The 21,380-nt window shown below is 41.8% G+C and overlaps 2 protein-coding genes across 2 annotated transcripts in view; one reads left to right on the top strand and one right to left on the bottom strand.

Moving 5' to 3' along the window:
* The window catches only part of PDPN (podoplanin), a 92,100-nt gene that overhangs the window by 69,692 nt on the left and 1,028 nt on the right, over window positions 1-21,380 (bottom strand). The gene's annotated exons all lie outside the window — the stretch shown is intronic.
* LOC117349381 (cysteine-rich motor neuron 1 protein-like) lies at window positions 4,168-19,012 on the top strand. Its single transcript, XM_033922798.1, has 5 exons — window positions 4,168-4,504; window positions 9,415-9,591; window positions 10,048-10,191; window positions 14,475-14,724; window positions 18,703-19,012. Coding segments are annotated over exons 1-5 (864 nt in total). The 5' UTR covers window positions 4,168-4,212; the 3' UTR covers window positions 18,704-19,012.

The following is a 21,380-nucleotide window of genomic DNA, read 5'->3' on the forward strand; positions in this document are numbered from 1 at the left end:
TGTGTTTCAATGTTTTATTAAAATTTGATAAAATCCCCTCTGGGCTTCTCGGCCCGCTATAGGGCTTGCTAAGCCATGGTAGGGATATCTGGATATCCTGCTATTGCACACCTATTTAGGGTGGGGTTGGGGGGGGTGAAAGTTGTAAAAATGTTTATTTTCTTCTCTGCTCCGCAACTTTTTATGTTCCATATCTGTTTTGATTGGTTTGTTCATTTTCTCATGCAATAAAGATGATTGGAAAAAAATAAATTTGATAAAATCGTCTATTGCTAAGTTTCTAGGCGAGTTACAATGAAATAAAAATTAAATAATATTTAAAATACAAACGCTTAACTAAATCAATAAAACAATACAAAAGTCATTCTTAGTCATGAGAAACTTAAGACAAGTTCGGAAATTCTTTGAGAAAACTCAATTCCAGCTCATAGTTCAGTCCTTAATACTAGGCCTACTTGACTACTGTAATATCCTCTACCTCCCATGCCCTACAACCATGACAAAACAACTACAAACTATCCAAAACACAGCACTAAGACTCATCTACTCATTAAAGAAACATGATCACATTACAGAAGCATATCTCCAATCGCACTGGCTTCCGATCCCAGCAAGAATACAATTGAAATTCTACTGCCTACTATTTAAGACTTTATACGGAGACAGTCCAAACTCATCCACAACACCGCAACCAGACATAGGAAAACTCACACCCCATTCTCATACCCCCCAATTAAGGAGGTCAAACGGAAAAAACTATATGATGGCCTCCTGGCCACTCAAGCAGCCAAACTAGACAACCAAATCGCCAATCTACTGACGGCATCCCTCGACTACAAGACTTTTAGAAAAGAAATAAAGACCATACTCTTCAAGAAAACTCTGAAAAAAAAATAATACCGCAAGTCTCAAACTCCACCTCTCACTAAAGCCAACTACCCCAAACAAATAACCTTACCCATTTCTCACTCTTTTTGAAAATGACCAATTTTTTTTTATTTTTGTAAGCTCTTGTTGTAATACATCTTGGATGATTTTGTTTTGTAATCCGCCTTGAACTGCAAGGTAATGGTGGAATAGAAATCCCTAATGTAATGTAATGTAATGAAATAATCTAAAGTCCCTGCTTCGAGATGACAGTGCCAACATTCATTAGACTTAGAGCTATCCAATTTTTGTGAAGATTTTGAAAATGCTCTCTGTCCTCTTGGTTTGAGAGTTTTTGGATTATTCAACTTATCACACTGTTTACTGACAGCACACTTGCACCTGCACTTTGTGGTATGAAGGTTGGATTTGAACACTAATCTGTTTGGGATGTTGGTCTTTTGACTTTTTCCTTTCTGGATGGCCCACAATCAGCTTGCTTGCTTTATTCCTCGTGGACATTGTTCCAGGAAGACTTTGAACTCTCAAGCTAAGTGATTTATGAACTTTTGAACACAGCTACATTTATATATCATTGTATGATCTTTTGTGTGGCTTTTTCCAGCTTGGTTTGATAGTGCCTGTTATATGTTATTATATTTTGTCTGGTTGCTTGGTTTGTTTGCAGTGTTTGTATGGTGTTTTATGTATGTTACTCCATGAAAAAGTTTGTGATACTTTTGCAAATTTTAAATTAATAAATATGTACAATATTTCTAACTTTGTAATTTGAGTACATTGCTCTGATATTATAGTATTTGTCTGTGGTATATACCCTTTAGGGATTTTTTTTTCTTATCTTTGAAAAATAAAGAACCTACAGCATCTAAATAAATCGCATCGGAATTGCATCGCATCTACATAAGGTTACCAGATTTTTACTTTAGTAAAATCCGGACCCCTTAGACCCGTGGTCTCAAACTCTTTGCCCGGGGGCCACATGCGGCCCGCCAGGTACTATTTTGAGGCCCTAGGTAAGTTTATCATAATCACAAAAGTAAAATAAAACAGTTTCTTGATCATATGTCTCTTTAGCTATAAATTACAATATTATTATTAAGACTTAGCCAAAAGGAAAGATTTATAAACTATAAAGAGTTTTACCTCATGCAAAATTGTAATTTCTTTAATAAGACATTAACTATTTTTTTCTGAGGGCCTCCAAGGACCAACAAATCCAAAATGTGGCCCTGCAAAGGCTTTGAGTTTGAAACCACTGCCCTAGACCCACCTCTAGGCCCGCCCAGTTCAACCCATCTCTGCCCTGTTACACCCCAGTCCTACTGGACCTGTGGTAGGCAAAGCGTGGACGTACTCAGGTGTAGTGTGCCAAGTTTACACTTAAAATTTCCACCAGAAATTGATTTTATTTTCATTTTTATTTAAAGTATTACAGTATTTTAGATTTTTTTTTCTGGTTGCTTGAGAGTTCCGATTAACAAAGAGTCTACTGTACAAACAAACCTCTTCCAGAGAAACGGGGGCAGTAAAACTAGAGGACATGAATGGAGGTAGACACAGGAGTCACCCGGAAAGGGTAGCGGGAACCTGGAGCGCAGGTCTTTTTCTGCCGTCATTTACTATGTTTCTGTGTGTGCAATTTCTGCCTGGACTAATGTCCCATTAGTAATGTAATGTAATGTAATTTATTTCTTATATACCGCTCCATCCGTTAGGTTCTAAGCGGTTTACAGAAAATATACATTAAGATTAGAAATAAGAAAGGTACTTGAAAAATTCCCTTACTGTCCCGAAGGCTCACAATCTAACTAAAGTACCTGGAGGGTAATAGAGAAGTGAAAAGTAGAGTTAGAGGAAAAATAAAAATAAAATAAACATTTTAACAAGACAGCATTGATCTAAATACTTTGGAAGGTAGAAGAGAGGAGAGAAAGGAATAGAAGCAGAAGGGGGAGCCGTTGAACAGTAGAATTCTGCAGCATCCACTATCTCCTCCTCTCCCTATTGGCTAAGGCTCTTAACATTTGCATATCTTCTTCCCATTGGCTAAGGCTCTTTGCCTGCATTGTGATGTCATAGAGCTTTATGGTTATAGAAACCTAGAAACATGATGGCAGATGAAGGCCAAATGGTCCATGTAATGTAATGTAATGTAATGTAATTTAATTCTTATATACCGCTACGTCCGTTAGGTTCTAAGCGGTTTACAGAAAATATACATTAAGATTAGAAATAAGAAAGGTACTTGAAAAATTCCCTTACTGTCCCGAAGGCTCACAATCTAACTAAAGTACCTGGAGGGTAATAGAGAAGTGAAAAGTAGAGTTAGAGGAAAAATAAAAATAAAATAAACATTTTAACAAGACAGCATTGATCTAAATACTTTGGAAGGTAGAAGAGAGGAGAGAAAGGAATAGAAGCAGAAGGGGGGAGCCGTTGAACAGTAGAATTCTGCAGCATCCACTATCTCCTCCTCTCCCTATTGGCTAAGGCTCTTAACATTTGCATATCTTCTTCCCATTGGCTAAGGCTCTTTGCCTGCATTGTGATGTCATAGAGCTTTATGGTTATAGAAACCTAGAAACATGATGGCAGATGAAGGCCAAATGGTCCATGTAATGTAATGTAATGTAATTTATTTCTTATGTACCGCTCCATCCGTTAGGTTCTAAGCGGTTTACAGAAAATATACATTAAGATTAGAAATAAGAAAGGTACTTGAAAAATTCCCTTACTGTCCCGAAGGCTCACAATCTAACTAAAGTACCTGGAGGGTAATAGAGAAGTGAAAAGTAGAGGTAGAGGAAAAATAAAAATAAAATAAACATTTTAACAAGACAGCATTGATCTAAATACTTTGGAAGGTAGAAGAGAGGAGAGAAAGGAATAGAAGCAGAAGGGGGAAATTTAAATGATAGAAATAGAACAAAACAAAGACAAAAGGCAAAAACAATAGATCAAAAGGCAAAAACAATAGATAAGATTAAAGATAAATCATAAGATGGAAAGAAAAATAAAATAAAACTTTGTCTTCAATCCACGGTTTCAGCGTCAGTGATGAAGTGGAGCAAGTAAGTTTAGGAGGAGCGATTGACGTTTCCAGTAATGCATCCCCTGCCTCCCTCCCCCCCCCCCCCCCCCACTAAGAATTCAAAGATATTTCCACCACAGTTTGATCTTGCAGAAAAACATGTACTTTGACTCAGCAAATTTTGGCCTCTGTTTACATTTTGGAACCAACAAGGATAAAAGTAGGAGCAGCCAGGATTTCACGAGGTTATTTTCCTAAGGGGAGCGATAACATTCAAACGGTACCATTTAGAAATGGGCTCAGGTATATTTTTCTGGGTCATTCTAGCCTGTGCTGCTCAAGAACTTCTGGCGTCTAATTGCACCGAATGTGACAAATCTAAGTGTCCCCCCGCACCTATCTCTTGCCCTGGACACGGCGCAACAGATCCATGCGGATGCTGCAGGCACTGCGCTAGACATGAATGGGAGCCCTGTGGGGGTGAAAACTGGCAACTGGGATACTGCGACCGACGCTACAGGTGCGCAGCTGTGAACGGGACGGGAAACGTAGAGATTCCGGACACAGGAGTCTGCAAATACGTAGGTAGGTGCTTCTTGGATAAATGGGTAAAACTGATCTTTCCAGTTCTGAATTTGTTTCTATGAGCTTTTTTCCTATTTGCTTTTACAATTTATCTTACTTAAGATTTATTTCTGTCTTTATGAAAGAAAATGTCACTCGAGGCCGAGTACAACTTATATAAGCAAAAAAAAAAAAAAGTTATAACGGCAAATAAACACAGTCCCTTTTATTACTTTCCGGCCCTGCTCACATGGAGTTGGCTCTTTCCATAACAACCGGAAACAGGCCGATTATCCCAGCCTTCTTACTTAGTGACCACCCTGAAAATTCCCCTTGCGCACCAAATGTAGGAACATTTTCAGGGGGGTTTCACATGAATAAGGCTAATTTTTGTAGCTGATAAGATGGTAATCCTTCCAGTTTAAGCAATTTTAAACTCTTTATAAAAGACTCCATGGTATGGTACCAAGGAGTGGGATCTGTGGGCTTTGGAGCTGAAGGGACCAAAGTTCTGGGGGAGGGGTTCAGGGGAGCATCCGGTGGCAGGAGGAAGTGGGCATCCCTTCTGCCTTTTTTTTTTTTTTGGAGGGGGGGAAGAGGGGAGGGAATGTACAGGGGTGTGATGCCTGTTGCTAGTGGGGGGGCCTCCATTGGCAGGAGGGAGTGGGCATCCCTCCTGCAGGATTTTCTTGCGCAGTGGCAAGAGGGAGTGGGCATCTCTCCTGCCAATTTTTGCTGGCACGGGGGGAGTCAGTACCAGGTGCCGGTTCATTGGGGGGGGATGTCAGGGAAGGTCGTCATCAGTGAGTGAGGGCTATTTTCTTTTTCTTAATGAGACAGATATTGTGTGCATGTAATACGTACAACGTCCGTGTCCATTCCTGCCCTGAAAAGCTGAGTGGCAGGAGGCTTCCCCTGCATCGCAACTGTTCGTACTTCCCTTGCTGGCTCTGCGCACGAGAGTCACTCTCAAAGCGACCAATTGGACGGGAGAAACGGGGATTACGACGAACCTCCGCGCGAATCACGTGCATGCAAACTTTTTGGGTGCATCAATAGCTTTTAGAATCAGCCAAAAATCGGATTGGCGTGGACCCACGCCATCTTACTGATCCCATTTAGTGCATCCAGCTCGAATAAGTTTTCAAATTCTATTCTGTTGCCTCCAAGCTCAAAATCTTCGTCATTTTCCATATTCATAATCCTTGCTTAAGAACATAAGAATCGCCTCTGCCGAGTCAGACCATAGGTCCATCGTGCCCAGCAGTCCGCACCCGCAGCGGCCCCCCAGGTCCATGACCTGTAGTGTTCTTTCACTTAAGACATTTTATCCTTTATAGTACCCCTCTAGCTATACCCCTCAATCCCCTTTCCTTTAGGAACATGTCCAACCCCTTTTTGAAACCCAAAATCGTACTCTGCTCTACCACCTCCCCCGGAAGCGCATTCCAGGTATCCACCACCCGTTGGCTGAAGAAGAACTTCCTAGCATTTGTTCTGAATCTGTCTCCCTTCAGTTTTCTTGCTTTATTTATTATAATAATAATAATAATAACAGCTTATATACCGCAATACCGTGAAGTTCTATGCGGTTTACAAAGATTAAGCAAAGGTAACAAATTGAATTGACTTTAAGAGGGAAGGAAGAAAGAGAATTAATAGGCAGGAAATTAATTGTTGAGGGAGAGAGATCAAAAGGACAAGTTAATCGCTATATTTAGTTCTACTCCCATGTTATCATAAAACCTATTTAACAGAACCAGATCCGTCCCAAGCTTCACCTACTATACCATCTACTTCTTATCAAATCTAAAATGTTCAAATATTACCCATTATGCATTACCTAATTTCCCAACAATCCTTATGTAATCCGCCTTGAACCGCAAGGTAATGGCGGAATAGAAATCACTAACGTAATGAAACGTTTAGACGAGCTTTCGGCTTTAACTTTTCTCAGCAGATACGACTTGTCTTCTATCCTACCGGCACTGAGCGTTGCGTCATCTGCATGTTTATATTTCAACCACCTACTTTCCTGAAAATAGCTCCGCCGTAAAGATTCAACAAATGGTGCGAAAGGCCGCACCCCTTGCCTCACGCCACGTTTTATTGGGAACCAATCAGGGTTGCCATATTCAGTTCTCACTGCTAACGGATTTAGCCTGCACTAAACGCCACACAGCCCATTGGGTTTGCACGGCACTTCACACTCATTTGTTAGCGCATCTTAGCAAAATGACCCCCTAAATCCGATTGAGTGCATTCCACTATGCCAGTAGTATATCAAAGTATAGGTGCAGCCCATGTATTTATTGCTATTAATATTTCCTCTATAGATTGCTGCACTGGTTACCGGTGGAGGCACGAGTAATATTTAAATTCTCTTGCATTTGTTTTAAGTTGATTTGGGGACTGGCCCCCACCTATATTTTGTCTCATTTTGTGCTATACAACCCCACGAGGAGAACCAGTAAATGTAATTTATTTGCCTATCCAAAGATTACTGGTTGTAGATACAGGTCATTTGGGGATAGGACTTTTGTGTTTCAAGTAAGTAAACAGAAGTCACGGTTTGGTAATTACATTAGTGGAGCCAGGTTGACCTACGGTGCTTTTCAGAACAAAATTAAAAACTGTACTATTTGATAGGTTTTATTTCCTAAATAGAAATTACAAAATGTAATAATTCTTTAATAATTTCAATAATTCTACTCTGATTATCCTTAAGAAATATATTGTACTTTTGCTATTTGTATTTTTTACTTCAATGACTGTCCAGCTCTCATCGATGTAAACCGCCGAGAAATCGTTCGATTGTGGTGGTATAGAAGAATAAAGTTATTATTATTATTGAAGTTTGATGTTAACATTTTCTGAACGGGCCTCACCTATTCTGTCCTAGTTTTGGTTTTAATTTGATAATGCATAATTTAGGAAGCTTGAGAATTCCCAAAGTATCAGTGGCACCCCGACAAGGGACGGGGCCTGAAGAATCTGAGCAAATCAGGGCCTTCCACATATCCACGTATGTAAAGGGTTCCCATAATCATGGAACCCTTATACTAACACTACATACCAAGTGAATCTTAAGTGTAGTATCCGCTGTGGATTGTGATCGGGGAGCGTAATTGTCGGGGCGCATTTGGCAGGGCGCAATTGTCATGCGTGCATTTGACAGGTCACCGGATCTGTGGATTTCTTCGGGTGGTAGTCCTTTATGACACGGCCATTCAGAGGTTCTGGGGGTTTTTTTTCGTATTTTAAAATTTTTCATCTTTTTAATGATAGTATTGCACATTTGTCAAGTCCAAATTGCAAAACATCTACTGCTAAAAAAAAAAAAAAGAAAAGATTGGGCGGTTCAAAAGGGGGCAGTCAGCATTCTTTGTTTTTCATTGCAACAGCAAGGTCACAAGTCATTCAAAGAGATAAAAAAAGAAGTTAATTTTAACAGAAAGTAGGACACATTGTGGGGTAATAACCTTCTGTAAGAATGAACCAGGCGCAGAACTGTTTTGAGACACAAGAAGCTTCTGAAATCATTAAGAACATAAGAATAACCTTACTGGGTCAGACCAATGGTCCATCAAGCCCAGTAGCCCGTTCTCACGGTGGCCAATCCAGGTCACTAGTACCTGGCCAAAACCCCAAAGAGTAGCAACATTCCATGCTACCGATACAGGGCGAGCAAAGGCTTCCCCCATGTCTTAATAACAGACTGACTTTTCCGCCAGGAATTTGTCCAAACCTTGCTTAATAATTTGATAGAAGGGGTAAGTGGTCTGGAAAACGTATGTGGGTGAATTGGACAATATTTTAGCTTTTGTATCCGAGCATTTAGCGTTCTGGGCCGTGGTAGAAACTGCTACCACAGCTTAGTAAAAGAGGGGATTAATGTATTATGATTGTTTCCTAATTGGATATCCTATTGGAACGGATGTTAATTGATCTGAGCACCTTGTGGGCCTAAGATCATAAAATCAAAATGAAATGAACAAACAAACAGGTTAAGAAGTACTGTACCCACTTAACCGCACAATCGGTGGTACGTTTCTCCTGCGTCATCTTGCAGAAAGGCATGCCCTCTGGATATCTTGGTGGGAAACGATATAACCAAGTGTGTCTCAGTATAATTAAATTCTGGAAGCCGTTGCCGGAAAATGTGGTGAAATCAGTTAGCTTAGCAGGGTTTTAAAAAAAAAATGTTTGTATAACTTCCTAAAAGAGAAGTCCATAGGCCATTATTGAGATGGCTTAGGGAAATCCACTGCTTATTCCTAGCATAAAATCTGTTTTACTACTTGGGATCTGGCTAGGTACTTGGGACCTGGGTTGACCATTGTTAGAAAAAGGATACTGGGCTTGATAGACCTTCATTCTGTCCCAGTGTTCTTATAGGGTGGCATGAGAAAACTTTATGGTAGGAGTCCTCAAGGTCCACAATCCAGCTTGTTTTTTTTTAGGATTTCCACAGTTAATGTGTCTGTATGAGGCCTAATTGCATTCACTGCTTCCACTTCATGCAAATAGATCTCATACATATTAATTGTAGAAATCCTAAAAAAGTACGAGGTTGTGAACCTCAAGGGCTGCATTGAGAACTCCTGCTGTATGTGCGTGGCTGGAGAATAGAACTGTTCCCTGAACCCAAAGAACCAACTGGTGCTTTGATAAAGCACAACATCAACTCAGAGTTAGTTACAGCCCTAATGAAGGCAATTTAGAAAATTGGGTCATGTTGGATTTTGTGTTAGACTTGATAAAACCTTTAGACATCATCGTAGGTGGACGTTCTAAAACTGTATCCTCTGTTCGTTCAATTGTATACATATTTAAATTTTATTTTTATATTCATTTGCAGAGTGGTCTTAAAAAAAAGCTTTTAGACATCACAAAACGATCCTTTGGTATATATATTTGTGTTCAAACAGGTTTAATGGGAGACTACTGGATGGACGATGATTTAAATTGCCCCTTGGTTTATGGTTGTCAAGTTCGGATGGGCTTCTGCGAGTGTACAGCTATTCGCACCTGCGTTGACTACTTCTCATATTCAGACGACGAGACCTGCAAGAAAAACAATCCTTTTGATATGGGCCCACCCTCAGGTAAAAGGAGAATATTCACAACCAAGGGAGGGAGAGAGCTCGCATAAGAGCTACTAAAATGCACCCCCCCCCCACTCTTCGCCTTCCCCTCCCCAGTTCTCCAGCTCAGGAATCTTAGAGAATGACACAGTGACAAAATTCATCACCATTCCCGTCCCCACAGAACACCGCAGGGAACTATCTCCATATCATTCTTTAAAGGAGAGAGGGAAGATGGTCCTCTTCCATAACTGTGCGCCCAATTGAGCGATTAACTTTTGGGTGTCCATTTATGGAATTGGGGGGGGGGGGGATTGAGGCTTGCAAAGAATCCAGTTGGTCCCGAGCGAGTTCACCTCATCTCCTGAAACCCTACATTGGAGAGAGTCTTTACATGTCTTTATCCATCCGAGTTATGCCACGTTTGTACAGTTAAAGACAAGAGGAGATTTTAAAAGCCTTTCCGTCTCCTTGAAGGGCCTGAGGAAGTTGACTACAGTAGTCAAATCTGCTGGAATACCGGATGTGACCTTGTAGGAGGACGATGTGAATGCGGACGTAGTGATTGTGGAGGACCTGATTTCAAGTTCAGGACCCAAAAGGAGTGCAATGATGCACTGGGTACGTTGTATTAACAGTTAATCAATGACTTATCTTTTGTTATACTGTCTTTTCTGGTACAGAGTGGGAGGAGTGGCCTCAGCACCCTGAGGTTACGAGTTCAATCCCAGCCTGCAACTTGTGACTCTGGGCAAGTCACAACACTCCATTATCCCAGGTACTACAGTTATATTACAAGCCTGATGGGACAGATAGGGAGAATACTTGAGTGCCTGATCACTAATCCTGCTGAATTCTGGAAAAAAATAAAAAGCCAGACAGTTGCCAATCCTGATCTCCTAAATTTGAGTGGGAGTTCTCCACCTTCAGTGCTGCCAGTAGGAGGTGCTGTTTCACTAGCACATTTTTAACCGCGAGGGACAGGCAATGCAGTTGAAGGACTCCCGCTTGGCTTAGAGGGAATATTTTTTTATTGAAAAAAATTTATACCGCCAAAAAAAAAAAAAAAAAGTCTCAGCAGTTTCCAAAATAACATCCATAAAAGCATAAAACACACACATACACTGAAACACCCTAATCCAAAATAGTCATGCATATAGCTAATGCCATAAGAAAAATGCCCTTAACAAGTACTCAATTACAGTAAAGGGAAAACAAAACAATTTCAAAAGCTCTAATTGAATAAATTGAATAAGTCTGATTAATTTTTGATATGGAAAATTTTTAATTGTATGTATTAATTATGGTTTCCTGAGATTTTTTTTTTTTAAATTAGAATTATGGAGATGTTAACTGTTTAGTATTTTAGGAAAATTTAAAAAAAAAACCAAAACAAACAAACTTTTGCTTTTATTTTTTTTCTATCCTATTTTTAAATTGAGTTCCTTTCTTAATGAATGTGTATTATATATTGTACACCGCTTGGATCCTTTTTTAGGCCATTGTGCGGTACAGAAAGATTTTAATAAACATTGTCATACTGTATCATAAGTAAGCATCAAAAAACCCACAAAAAACTAGAATGCTCCACACAATCTCATTCATTCATTTAATGAATGTAATGTAAATGCGCACGAGTCGAGTCTCTTTCATTTGAAAGGAAACTCTGCAATGAGAGGGCATAGGATGAAGTTAAGTTTTTTACGAAAAGGGTGGTAGATGCGTGGAACAGTTTCCCAGAACAGGTGGTGGAAACAAAGTCTGTCTGAATCCAAAAGGGCCTGGGATAGGCACGCGAGATCTCGGAGAGAGAACGAGATAATGGTTACTGCAGATGGGCAGACTAGATGGGCCATCATGTTTCTATTATTTGACTGGATAAGTTATTCCATAAGGACATCCCAGAATAGTAGTCCTGAGCGTATCTCACAGGGTCCCCATAAGGGGGAGGTTCTACAACTTTGAACCTTGCGAGATCCTAATCTATACAATTATTAAAAGACTTTAATGTGGATTACAATATAATAGAAAAGGAAGCAAACCTCTCCGACTTAAACACATAAATCTCAATGGCATCTAATATAATAAAACGCTAGGCCGCGCATGCGCACTCCCATCGCTTGCGTCCGTTTTCCGTGAGCTGTAGCGACCCGCAGATAGGAGTGCGCACGCGCTGCTTAGGGTTCCGTTTTTCCGTCTGGCCTGCTCCCTGTTGCTCCTTGCTGTATTGTATTTTTTAGTTCAAAGACGCAGCGGTGGCTCCTCTCACGATCCCCGCCTGCGTCGGACTTCCGACGCAGGTGGGGATCATGAGATGAGCCACCGCCGCGTCTTTCAACTAAAAAAAAAAATAAGGCAAGGAGCAGCAGGGAGCAGACAAGACCAGACCGAAGCTCCCAATTGAACTGCCAGTTGGCCGGCTCCCTTGCCAGAGTTATTTTTTCAGTTTAAAGGTGCCGCGGCGGCTCCTGTCACCAGCCGCACCTGCTTCAGAAAACACTTCTAATGCAGGCGGGGATCATTAAGAGGAGCCGCCGTGGCACCTTTAAACTGCAAAAATAACTCCGGCAAGGGAGTCGGCAAGATCACCACGGCAGCCACTCCCCCCCTCCCGCCCTCTCGGGCTACTCTCTGGGAGCAGGCGAGTGAAGCCCGGTACTTCCGGGTAGCTAAGGGGCGGAGCGCGGCACGTGCCCAGGGTCCGGGTGGAGAAGCCGGTGCTGGAGCCGTTCACGCACATTACCGCAGGTTAAAGCGCCCCGGGAAAGGCCTGAAAGCGACAGGGAGCAGCCACCCCCAACACAAACATGCCAGCAGAAATGGAACAGGGCTGGATTTTCAAGGTCTGCTTGACTTGAAGCATTTATTTCTCGATAACAATGTTCTCAGCTTTTATGAAGTTCACAAATGTAACTATTGCAGACTGCTTGGTGGGGGTGGAAGGAAGGGAGGCTTACTGCTGGACAGGGGGAACAGGAAAATGTGCTGATGGACAGGGGGGGAGGTAAAACAAAGGGAGAAGGGCTGCTGCTGGATAAGGGGAGCAGTGAAGGGGTGGTAGTGGACACAGGGAAGATAAAAGGAAGGGAGAATGGACAGGAGGAGCATGCAAGGGGTGGTGGTGGACAGCCAAAATAAAGAAAGACAGAAATACAGAAAGCGGCTAAGGAGACAGAGAGAAATAAATAAATAAAGACAAACACACATATATATTCTAGCACCCGTTAATGTAACGGCCTATTCAGTGAGGGTCTGGGCAAGGAGAGCCGACAGAAAGAAAAAAAAGATAGAAAGAAAGAAAGAAAGCGGGAGGGAGAAAGAAAGATAGAAGGAGAGACACAGAAAGAAAAAGGATAAACGGGGCAGGGAGTGAGACAGAAAGAAAGGAAGAAAGAGACAGGGGGGCAGGAGAAAGACAGACAGACATCTATTCTAGCATCCGTTAATGTAACGGGCTTAAACACTAGTCATAACATAAATAAATATCTTACAAAGGAAATATACCAACTTTAGACTACAAATCAATACAGATATTAGAATTAAACAGACACTTAACAGATCCTGAAGGAGTGTAATAACATTGTCTTAATTCTTTGACAGGCTTATTTCTGAAACAGGCACTATCATTGCATTAATTTAACCTTTAGAGCAGGGGTGCCCAAATGGTCGATCGTGATTGACCAGTAGATCGCAAAGGTAACGCAGGTCTCCCTGCTGCTTCCCCAAGCCAGGCCTGGCGCGTACAAGCGCCGGACTTACAAAACTTCACCTCCGATGTTAATTCTGACGTCAGAGAGGAAGTTTTAGGCCAACCAATCGCTTGGCTGGCCTGGAACTTCCTCCCTGACATTAGAATTGACTTAGGGCGGCGGGGGGGGGGGGGGGGGGAGGAGGGGCAGGAGGAAAGAGAAAAAGACAGAAAGAAAGAAATATTGGCTTTACAGAAGAAGGAAGTGCAACCAGAGACTCATGAAATCATCAGACAAAAAAAAGGTAGGAAAAATGATTTTAATTTTCAAATTTAGAGATCAATATGTGCCCATTTTGAGAATTTATATCTGCTGTCTATATTTTGCACTATGGCCCCCTTTTTACTAAACCGCAATAGCGGTTTTTAGCGCAGGGAGCCTATGAGAATCGAGAGTAGCGCAGGGCATTCAGCGCAGCTTCCTGCGCTAAAAACCGCTATCATGGTTTAGTAAAAGGGGAGGGGGTATATTTGTCTATTTTTGTATAGTTGTTACTGAGGTGACATTGCATATTTTAAAGTCATCTGCCTTGACCTCTGATAAAAACCCCGAATACAAATGACAATTAACATTTTCTCTGCATACAGTGTGCTTTGTGTTTTTTAAAATTTTATTGTTGGTAGATCATTTTGACTTGGTCATTTTAAATGTAGGTCGCAAGCCAAAAAAGTGTGGGCATCCCTGCTTTAGAGTGACCCAGTAGAGGGGTAGAATTGGGAAGGGCCCATCAATTGACGTGCACTTAAGCTCTAGGTGAGACGTGAAGCAAAAATCTCCTACATACACAGGTTGTTACATATAGCTCGTTCCTTCAAGACCCACATTCATTTTATGAGTTTCAAACCTTTTAAATTGAGTTTCTGGAGAATTATGTTAACATTAATTGCAATGTCTTTGTTTGAAATATTTAAACAATTTATCGATAACTTTTTGAAATATGTCTTTGGCATTTGGGGGCAAGAGAGTTAAGTAAAGCTGGGCCCTTTTAATATCCCTCAAAAACATCAAGTATTTCAGAATATCATACTGCGACTGATTCATAGCGCATACGAGACTGATAAACCCCATGTTCACTAGGAACAAATCTAAGGTGTACACATGCCCAGGTAGTCCGAATCTACTGCCTCAAATTCATCACAATGCATTTGTTTCCAGTTCTCGTAAAATGTGCCGATGTCCATTGTCCAGAACCACCGAAGATGGACTGTTCCAATGATTCTGCCATCACCAAAACATATACCCCACCTGGAGAATGCTGCCCCACGGTGCCCAGCTTCTGCACCTGCGACTTTGAAAAGTGCGCCAAATGCCCGTACAAAGAGACCAAAGTAAACGTCAGGAACGCAACAGGATTCCCCGGGGACTGCTGTGACGAATTTTATTGCGTTTCAGATCAGGAAACCTGGTAAAGTTTACTCACTGTTCTTCAGTAGGAGTTATTTTCTCTCAGAAGACTGTTTTTTTTACAAAAAAAAATAAAATAATGCAGAGGAGTAAGTCTTGATACTGTTTTAATTAAAATACGATACAAGCTACAGTATTTCTTCAGTTCTGCAATTACCATAGACATAGTTTTATGCAGATTAATCATTTACTAGGAATGACAATAAATAGAACTATATAATGCGGCTTTGTAAAAGAGTCCGTTACATAGAAACATAGAAATAGACGGCAGATAAGGGCCACGGCCCATCCAGTCTGCCCACCCCAAAGACCCTCCCCTACCTTTCTTTGTGTATAGATCCCACGTGTCTGTCCCATTTGGCCTTAAAATCAGGCACGCTGCTGGCCTCAATCACCTGAAGTGGAAGACTATTCCAGCGATCAACCACCCTTTCAGTGAAAAAGAATTTCCTGGTGTTCCCATGCAGTTTTCCGCCCCTAATTTTCCATGGATGCCCCCTTGTTGCTGCTGGACCCTTGAAGAAGAAGATAGTGATTTTCCACTTTTTTGGTTTTTTAATTTATTTATATATAATATATTAATATATTATGTAATATTAATATGTAATATATAATATTAATATATAATATTAATATATTATATTAATATATTATATATAAATAAAATTTAAAAAACCCACAGGAAGTGGAAAATCACTGGACTAACGGCCTCTTTTACAAAGCTGCGTTAGCGACTGCACTGCGCTAATGGCCCCTACGCCCATAGAGAAGTAAAGGGCTTTGGGGCTATTTCCGTGCAGCAGAGGCTGTAAGTGTACAGCCCTCAGCGGAGACTGACCCAACTTTTCAGCGGCTCCTCGTATTTATCAGATAAATGGGTATTCAGCTTTTTTCTTAATGACTTATAGAAGTAATTTAGAAAGGAATTCCAATATCTAGATCCGGATGTGTACTATTCCCATACTATTTTATAAGAAACTCTACAAACACATGGGGGGGGGGGGAGGGCATTTTCGATAGTTTTCAAGTTTGACATTTGATTAATCGCTTAATCATGCATTCAAGGCAATGCACAATTCTAAAAACAATTTGACAGTATACAGTGAAACAAACAAACAAAAAAAATTATACAGTGAATACGAGACTTACAGGATAGTCAGGACCAGTATGGGATAAGGGATAGAAGTTCAATCATTGAAAGCAGATAAGACATTCAAGTAGTTGGATATTTAGCAGGTTTTTTTTTTTAATGTCTAGCAGTCAAAAGCGTCTTTAAAAAGAAAGCATTTCAACTGACTTTTAAATCTAACAATATTTCTCTTCTCCTCTCAAATAGATTGGCAGGGAATTCCACAATGGGGGGGGGGGGGGTGGCAACAACCGAAAAGATGTTTAATAGTTTTAAATGAGGGAACAGTTAGCAGATGTTGGTCATTGGGCCAGAATATTCTAGTAGAGGTGTAGGGAATTAAAATCCTATCGATCTATGTCCACCTTTGGACATTTTGAGAAAAACGTTCAAAAAAGTCAGATGGAGAAAATGTTCAATTTTGAACCCGCAAGACTTTTTTTTTTTTTTTTTTTTTAAATGGGCCAGTTAGATGTTTTGACCAGCTAAACATCTAATTTTTATTTTTGGCCATTATTGAAAAAAAAAAAAGAAAAAATCCCAACTTAAAAAACATCCAAAACAAGCCAGTTGCATGTAGAAGGGGCCAGTATTTTTAACTGACTGGCTACACAGATATGGTAGCAGTGGAGCACCCTAGTGGGCACTGCTGTGAACTTCAGTATGGAATACCCTTGCCAGCAACCTTGTTTTTGGAAATTAACCTGGCTGATGTCATTCAAACTGCCCTTAATAAAGGTTGGACTTGACACTTAAAGCAGCTTGCTGGCTCAGATTCTCACACTGCTATTAAGGAGGTGCTACAGTAAGTGAATCCACGTTAGCTGCACAAATGAAGGTTAGAATACGTTAAATATTGTCCACTCATCACATTATGCAGTCCATGCCCATGACCTGCCTAGTTCCTGCCCTTAACACAATATGCAGTTAAAGTGTGAATTAGTGCACACAGTGGCTTAGTGAGGGCGAGAGGCAACCAGGGCAGTGGTGACCCTCTCCCACCCTCTTCTATGCCCCCCCACCTCCACACGCTCCTTCCCCCGCCCCCTCCTGCTGCGCATGTGTGCCGATTCCCTTCTCTAGTACCTTTAACGTTCCTGGCGTGAGCATCAACCCCCAAGCTACTGTTGCCAGTGTTGGCTCTTCCTCTGACATCACTTCCTAGGGGCAGGTCCGGAAGTGACATCAGAGGAAGAGCCAACCCTGGTGTGACAGCAGGTTGGGAGTTGCTGCTCAAGCCAGGAATCTTACAGAGGGGGGAGGGAACTGGGGTGTATGTGTGGCAGTGGGGGGAGGGGGGGGCAGAGAGAAGAACGGGTGCCTATGCCCTCGCCAAGATGGCCCCTTCTTACTACACCAATGAGTGTACACGATCCATCATGCCACTGCATAGCTGTTAGTGTACATCTTAACAGCTGAATGCACTTTATTCTGCAGCTAGAATGCTTCGCTCTCTTCGAGAAATTAAGTGGACTATACTCCCTGTCTCACTATGTTGAAAGACTTGAGTCGGCATAGATCTTTGTCCTGTTTGTCAGGAAAATCAAGCTAACAGAATACTTCAGTCACACATGGCAGGAATAGTGTTAGGGGAGAACAGCTAGGGCAATTGCCCCCTGGCCAAAGAGAGAGCCCTAAGCCAGCTGAAAGCTAAAGAAGCACAGCCTGGGCTTTGCGGTTCCCAGTTATGTCTAATACCAGCTCTAGCAGGATGCATATTTCAAATCTGAAATATTCTGGTAATTTTATTCTTCAAATTACATTGGTCTCAGGCTTGGTTTGGGGTTCCTTCTGTCTTCATCATGGCATGGCTGGTTCCTGAAGGTAAAATAGGCGCAAGAGGAGCTGGGGAGGAGATGCCAAGTCTGACACGGGCGCAATTTTTTTATACCACAGGAGCAAGACTTTTCACTACTCCCACGGGGCGGTAAAAGGTCTTGTCCCCGTTCCCGCGGTAAACCAGTTGCAAATGTTTCCATTCCTGCGGATTTACTGCGGTGACCATGGTTTACCACGGTAAACAGTCCCCGTGCCATTCTCTAGTAACAGGAAAAAAACCAGAGCTATGGAACAAATTACCAAAAAATATCTGAAGACTCTCCTGTTACACCGCCTTTAAAAAAGCAATTAAAGCTTATTTGTTTGTCCAATTCTCGGACACGCCCTGAGTTCAAAATGAATACTATTTGCTACATATAATTGTTATTCAATTGGATTTAACCTTTTTTTTCCCTTTCCTGATTGTGACCCACAGTCCTTGAACCTAGTTAGGTTAAGCAGAACAGAAATGCTTACACTTAGATCAGATTCGGTAAAAGAGCCCCATTGTAATCATCAGGGTCCATTCAAATTTCCAGCAAATATTTTCTTTGTCATTCCAACAAGGAAGTTTGAACCTCCTGGCCAACTTCATCAGCAATAGATTCCCAGTAAGCTTTGGGAACTCCCACAATGCATTGGGAGAATAGGTCATGAATATGAATTGAAGATCTACGGTCTAAGAGATCGTTTTTTAAAACGGGTCTAGCTCAAAATATCCAAACTGTGCTCTGGACATTATGATCACTTTTGATGAAACATCTATATAAGTGGAGATACTGTTTGTTAATGCTTTCTTATGTTGAGATTTTATATTTAGAATGGAGCTAAAAAGGTCTTCTGTGCCTGCTGACTGCTGGCGATTTGTAACTATTGAAATATGTATAGTTTTATTTAACATTTTATGCCTATTATTATGTAAACCATATAGGTAATATAAATTTTTAATTATATAATTCTTTACAGTGTGAAAATGAAGCATTGTAAAAAAAGTTTGCCTTTGATAACGTTCTCACATTCTCTTTCCCAAAGATAAGGCTGCCGACCTAAGGAACCTGTTAAGCTTCATGTGTGAGAAGACAGCGTCCTTGAAATTCTTATGGCTTGGCAGACCAACCCACCATCTAAATGATCCAGATAAAATAAATGGAAAACCAATGAGACGTCTATTAAGAAAAATGAAGAATGGACAGTCGTGACTGCTAATAGTGATGGTCAATGACATTTGCAGACAGTCCTATTGGCTGTTAGGGAGAATGTAATCATTATTGTTTAATTTACTAACTGCTTCTACTCTCTGTAAAATTTTAAAGTGATATTAAAAACTCTTTCAGAAAGGCCATGCATAGAAATGGTAAGATTTTGCATGAAAGACCATGTGTATAGTAAATTAAAAAGGTCTAGTTGCTGAAAATCAGTCTTGATGTAAGGAGGTTGGTAAAATGACGGATAGAGAATAAACAAGGACATTCATCGATTTAGAACCCCAAACTAGTAATGCGATTGCCATAATTCTAGGACATGAACTGAGCATGTGCGGAAGAGCCAGCATCAGTGATTGGAGCACTCCTGACAACTTCCTGTGGCTCAGGCAGGGCTCCAAGAGAAAATTTATTGGGTTGGCAGAACTTGGGCATTCCACCCAGTCATGCATCTGGTAGAGGATGCTTGAACCCAAAGTGGGGAGGGCCAGGCCCCTCTGAGACTACACCCCTGGCCTTTACTCGCACATCTACCAATCCGCTGTGCTAAGCCCAGTCGTTCTTAAATTCTATTACAGTTTCATCTCCATCAGTTTCCATGGGAGGTTGTTCCATAGATCCACCATCTTTTCTATGAAAATAAAAAAAGATTTCCTTTTGCTATTCCTAAGTCTACTTCCTTCAGACTCGCGTCATGGGCTCTTGTTCTAGAACATCCACTGGGGTTTGTCTACAGGGAGAACTGAGAGATCTGGGCCTCTGGGCAAAAAGGCTCCTGCTCCTCCAATTCCTGTTTCTGTAGGTTTGCAGCAGCGATTCCCTTCAGCTCACGGTTCTGCTGTCTCCCACCTTTGCCAAAGTAGGAAGTTATGTCAGAAGGGGGCCCTCCTCCACAGTTTCCTTCCAGCTAGCTAGCCAGCCCATTCACATCAGCTCTCAACCAGTCCGCTCCCTTCTCCCCAGTTCAGCATTGTTCCTTCTCTCTCATTCACCTGTTCAGCGTCCTCCCTTCCTTCCTGGTCCAGCTTTATCCCTTCTCTTTTCCCTTCCCTCCCCTCCACACCTTTTCAGTATCACCTTTCTCCCAATCATCCATCCAGCATTATTCCTCTTCTGTTTCACCCATTCACTTACCTGCACTTCGCTGTTCCCAACCACTCATTCAGCATCACCCCATCTCTCCCTAGCCCGCTCAGTCCAGCATTGCCTTTTCTCTTCTTTTCCCTCCTACTCACACACCAGTTCTTCATCACACCATCTTTTCTTTTCCCACCCATCCATTACCAACCCCTCTCTCATTCCCCTAGTCCAGCATTGCCTTATTTCTTTCCTCTCCTCCCCAATATCACCTTTTCTCTCCTCCCCATCCATTCAGCATCAACCCCTCTCTCCTAGCCAGTCAAGTATGTCCCTCAAAGTTTAAAACCTCCCTTCCCCTCCCCTTCTGCTGTGGCTACTCCCACCTGTCACCGCTATCCCTCCAAGCCCCTGAGCACTGTTGCTACCTGTTGAACCAGCCCCAGGGCAGTAATCAAGCAATCTGCAATAATAAACATTGGAGAGTCTTTGAACCCTCAACTGCAGCGTGCCCCTCCTCCCTCATCTCTCTCCCACACTTATCCGTATTCTCTTACTCCTTCTCTTGCTCTCTGATGGGGGCATCAATCCCAATCCTGGTCCTCCCAATCAACCCTCACCCTACTCATGTGGGTCACACCACAATGTAACCAATCGTATTTCTGTTCCTCTCCCCCCCTTCCTCTCTTTTGTTTTCATTCACACTGTGGAATGTGTGAATGGGCGTGGCCAATTGGACGTGTCCAGGGGCCAATACCCTAAGTCACACAGACCTCGGCCTAGCGAAAGCGAGGTATGGGTAGTTGGGAAGTTAAACAATAATGCAAAACACCTATGTGCCACAAAAAGAAGTCTTTATTTCACACCAGACTTGGTGCCTTTTAACTCAAGTTAGTAGCAATTCAAAATGAGTTGCAAAAAAAAAAATACAAGCAAGCAATAGACATGGCACAGAAATAGAAAAAAACACCCCAATCCATTTGTTTCCTTTATTTGGTTTGTTGCCATCCACTGGCTTCTAATGGCTTTCTTCTGAGGCCTACACCTGCTACAGTGGGCTAGGACCTTCCCAGCCCAGCCACCGTTTTCCACCTGGCTTGTTCAAACCGATTCTGCTATGACTTCTTGTAAGTCCTTTCACTGGGGGAAAAGTTCACCTTGGGGTTTTATTAGCCAAAATACCCCCAGAGTTGTTGGGATCTGTACCCGCCGTGTAGATTTTGGTGTACAAAAATCCCAACCAAGATCCCACTAGATTTTGAATAAAGAGTTCCCCAGTGTCCTGTGGCCAGCAGCGCCTTAGGTAACTAATTTTCATGCACTGCCCCAAACAGCATCACAGAAAAACAAAACCCAGGCCTGCTTGGATTTAGGCTGCACAGTTTTCCCTGCAAGTTCCATACAACAAATGGCAAAAAAGCCCTTTCAGCC

This window comes from Geotrypetes seraphini, chromosome 15 (assembly GCF_902459505.1).
Source record: "Geotrypetes seraphini chromosome 15, aGeoSer1.1, whole genome shotgun sequence".
Classification (NCBI taxonomy): Eukaryota; Metazoa; Chordata; class Amphibia; order Gymnophiona; family Dermophiidae; genus Geotrypetes; species Geotrypetes seraphini.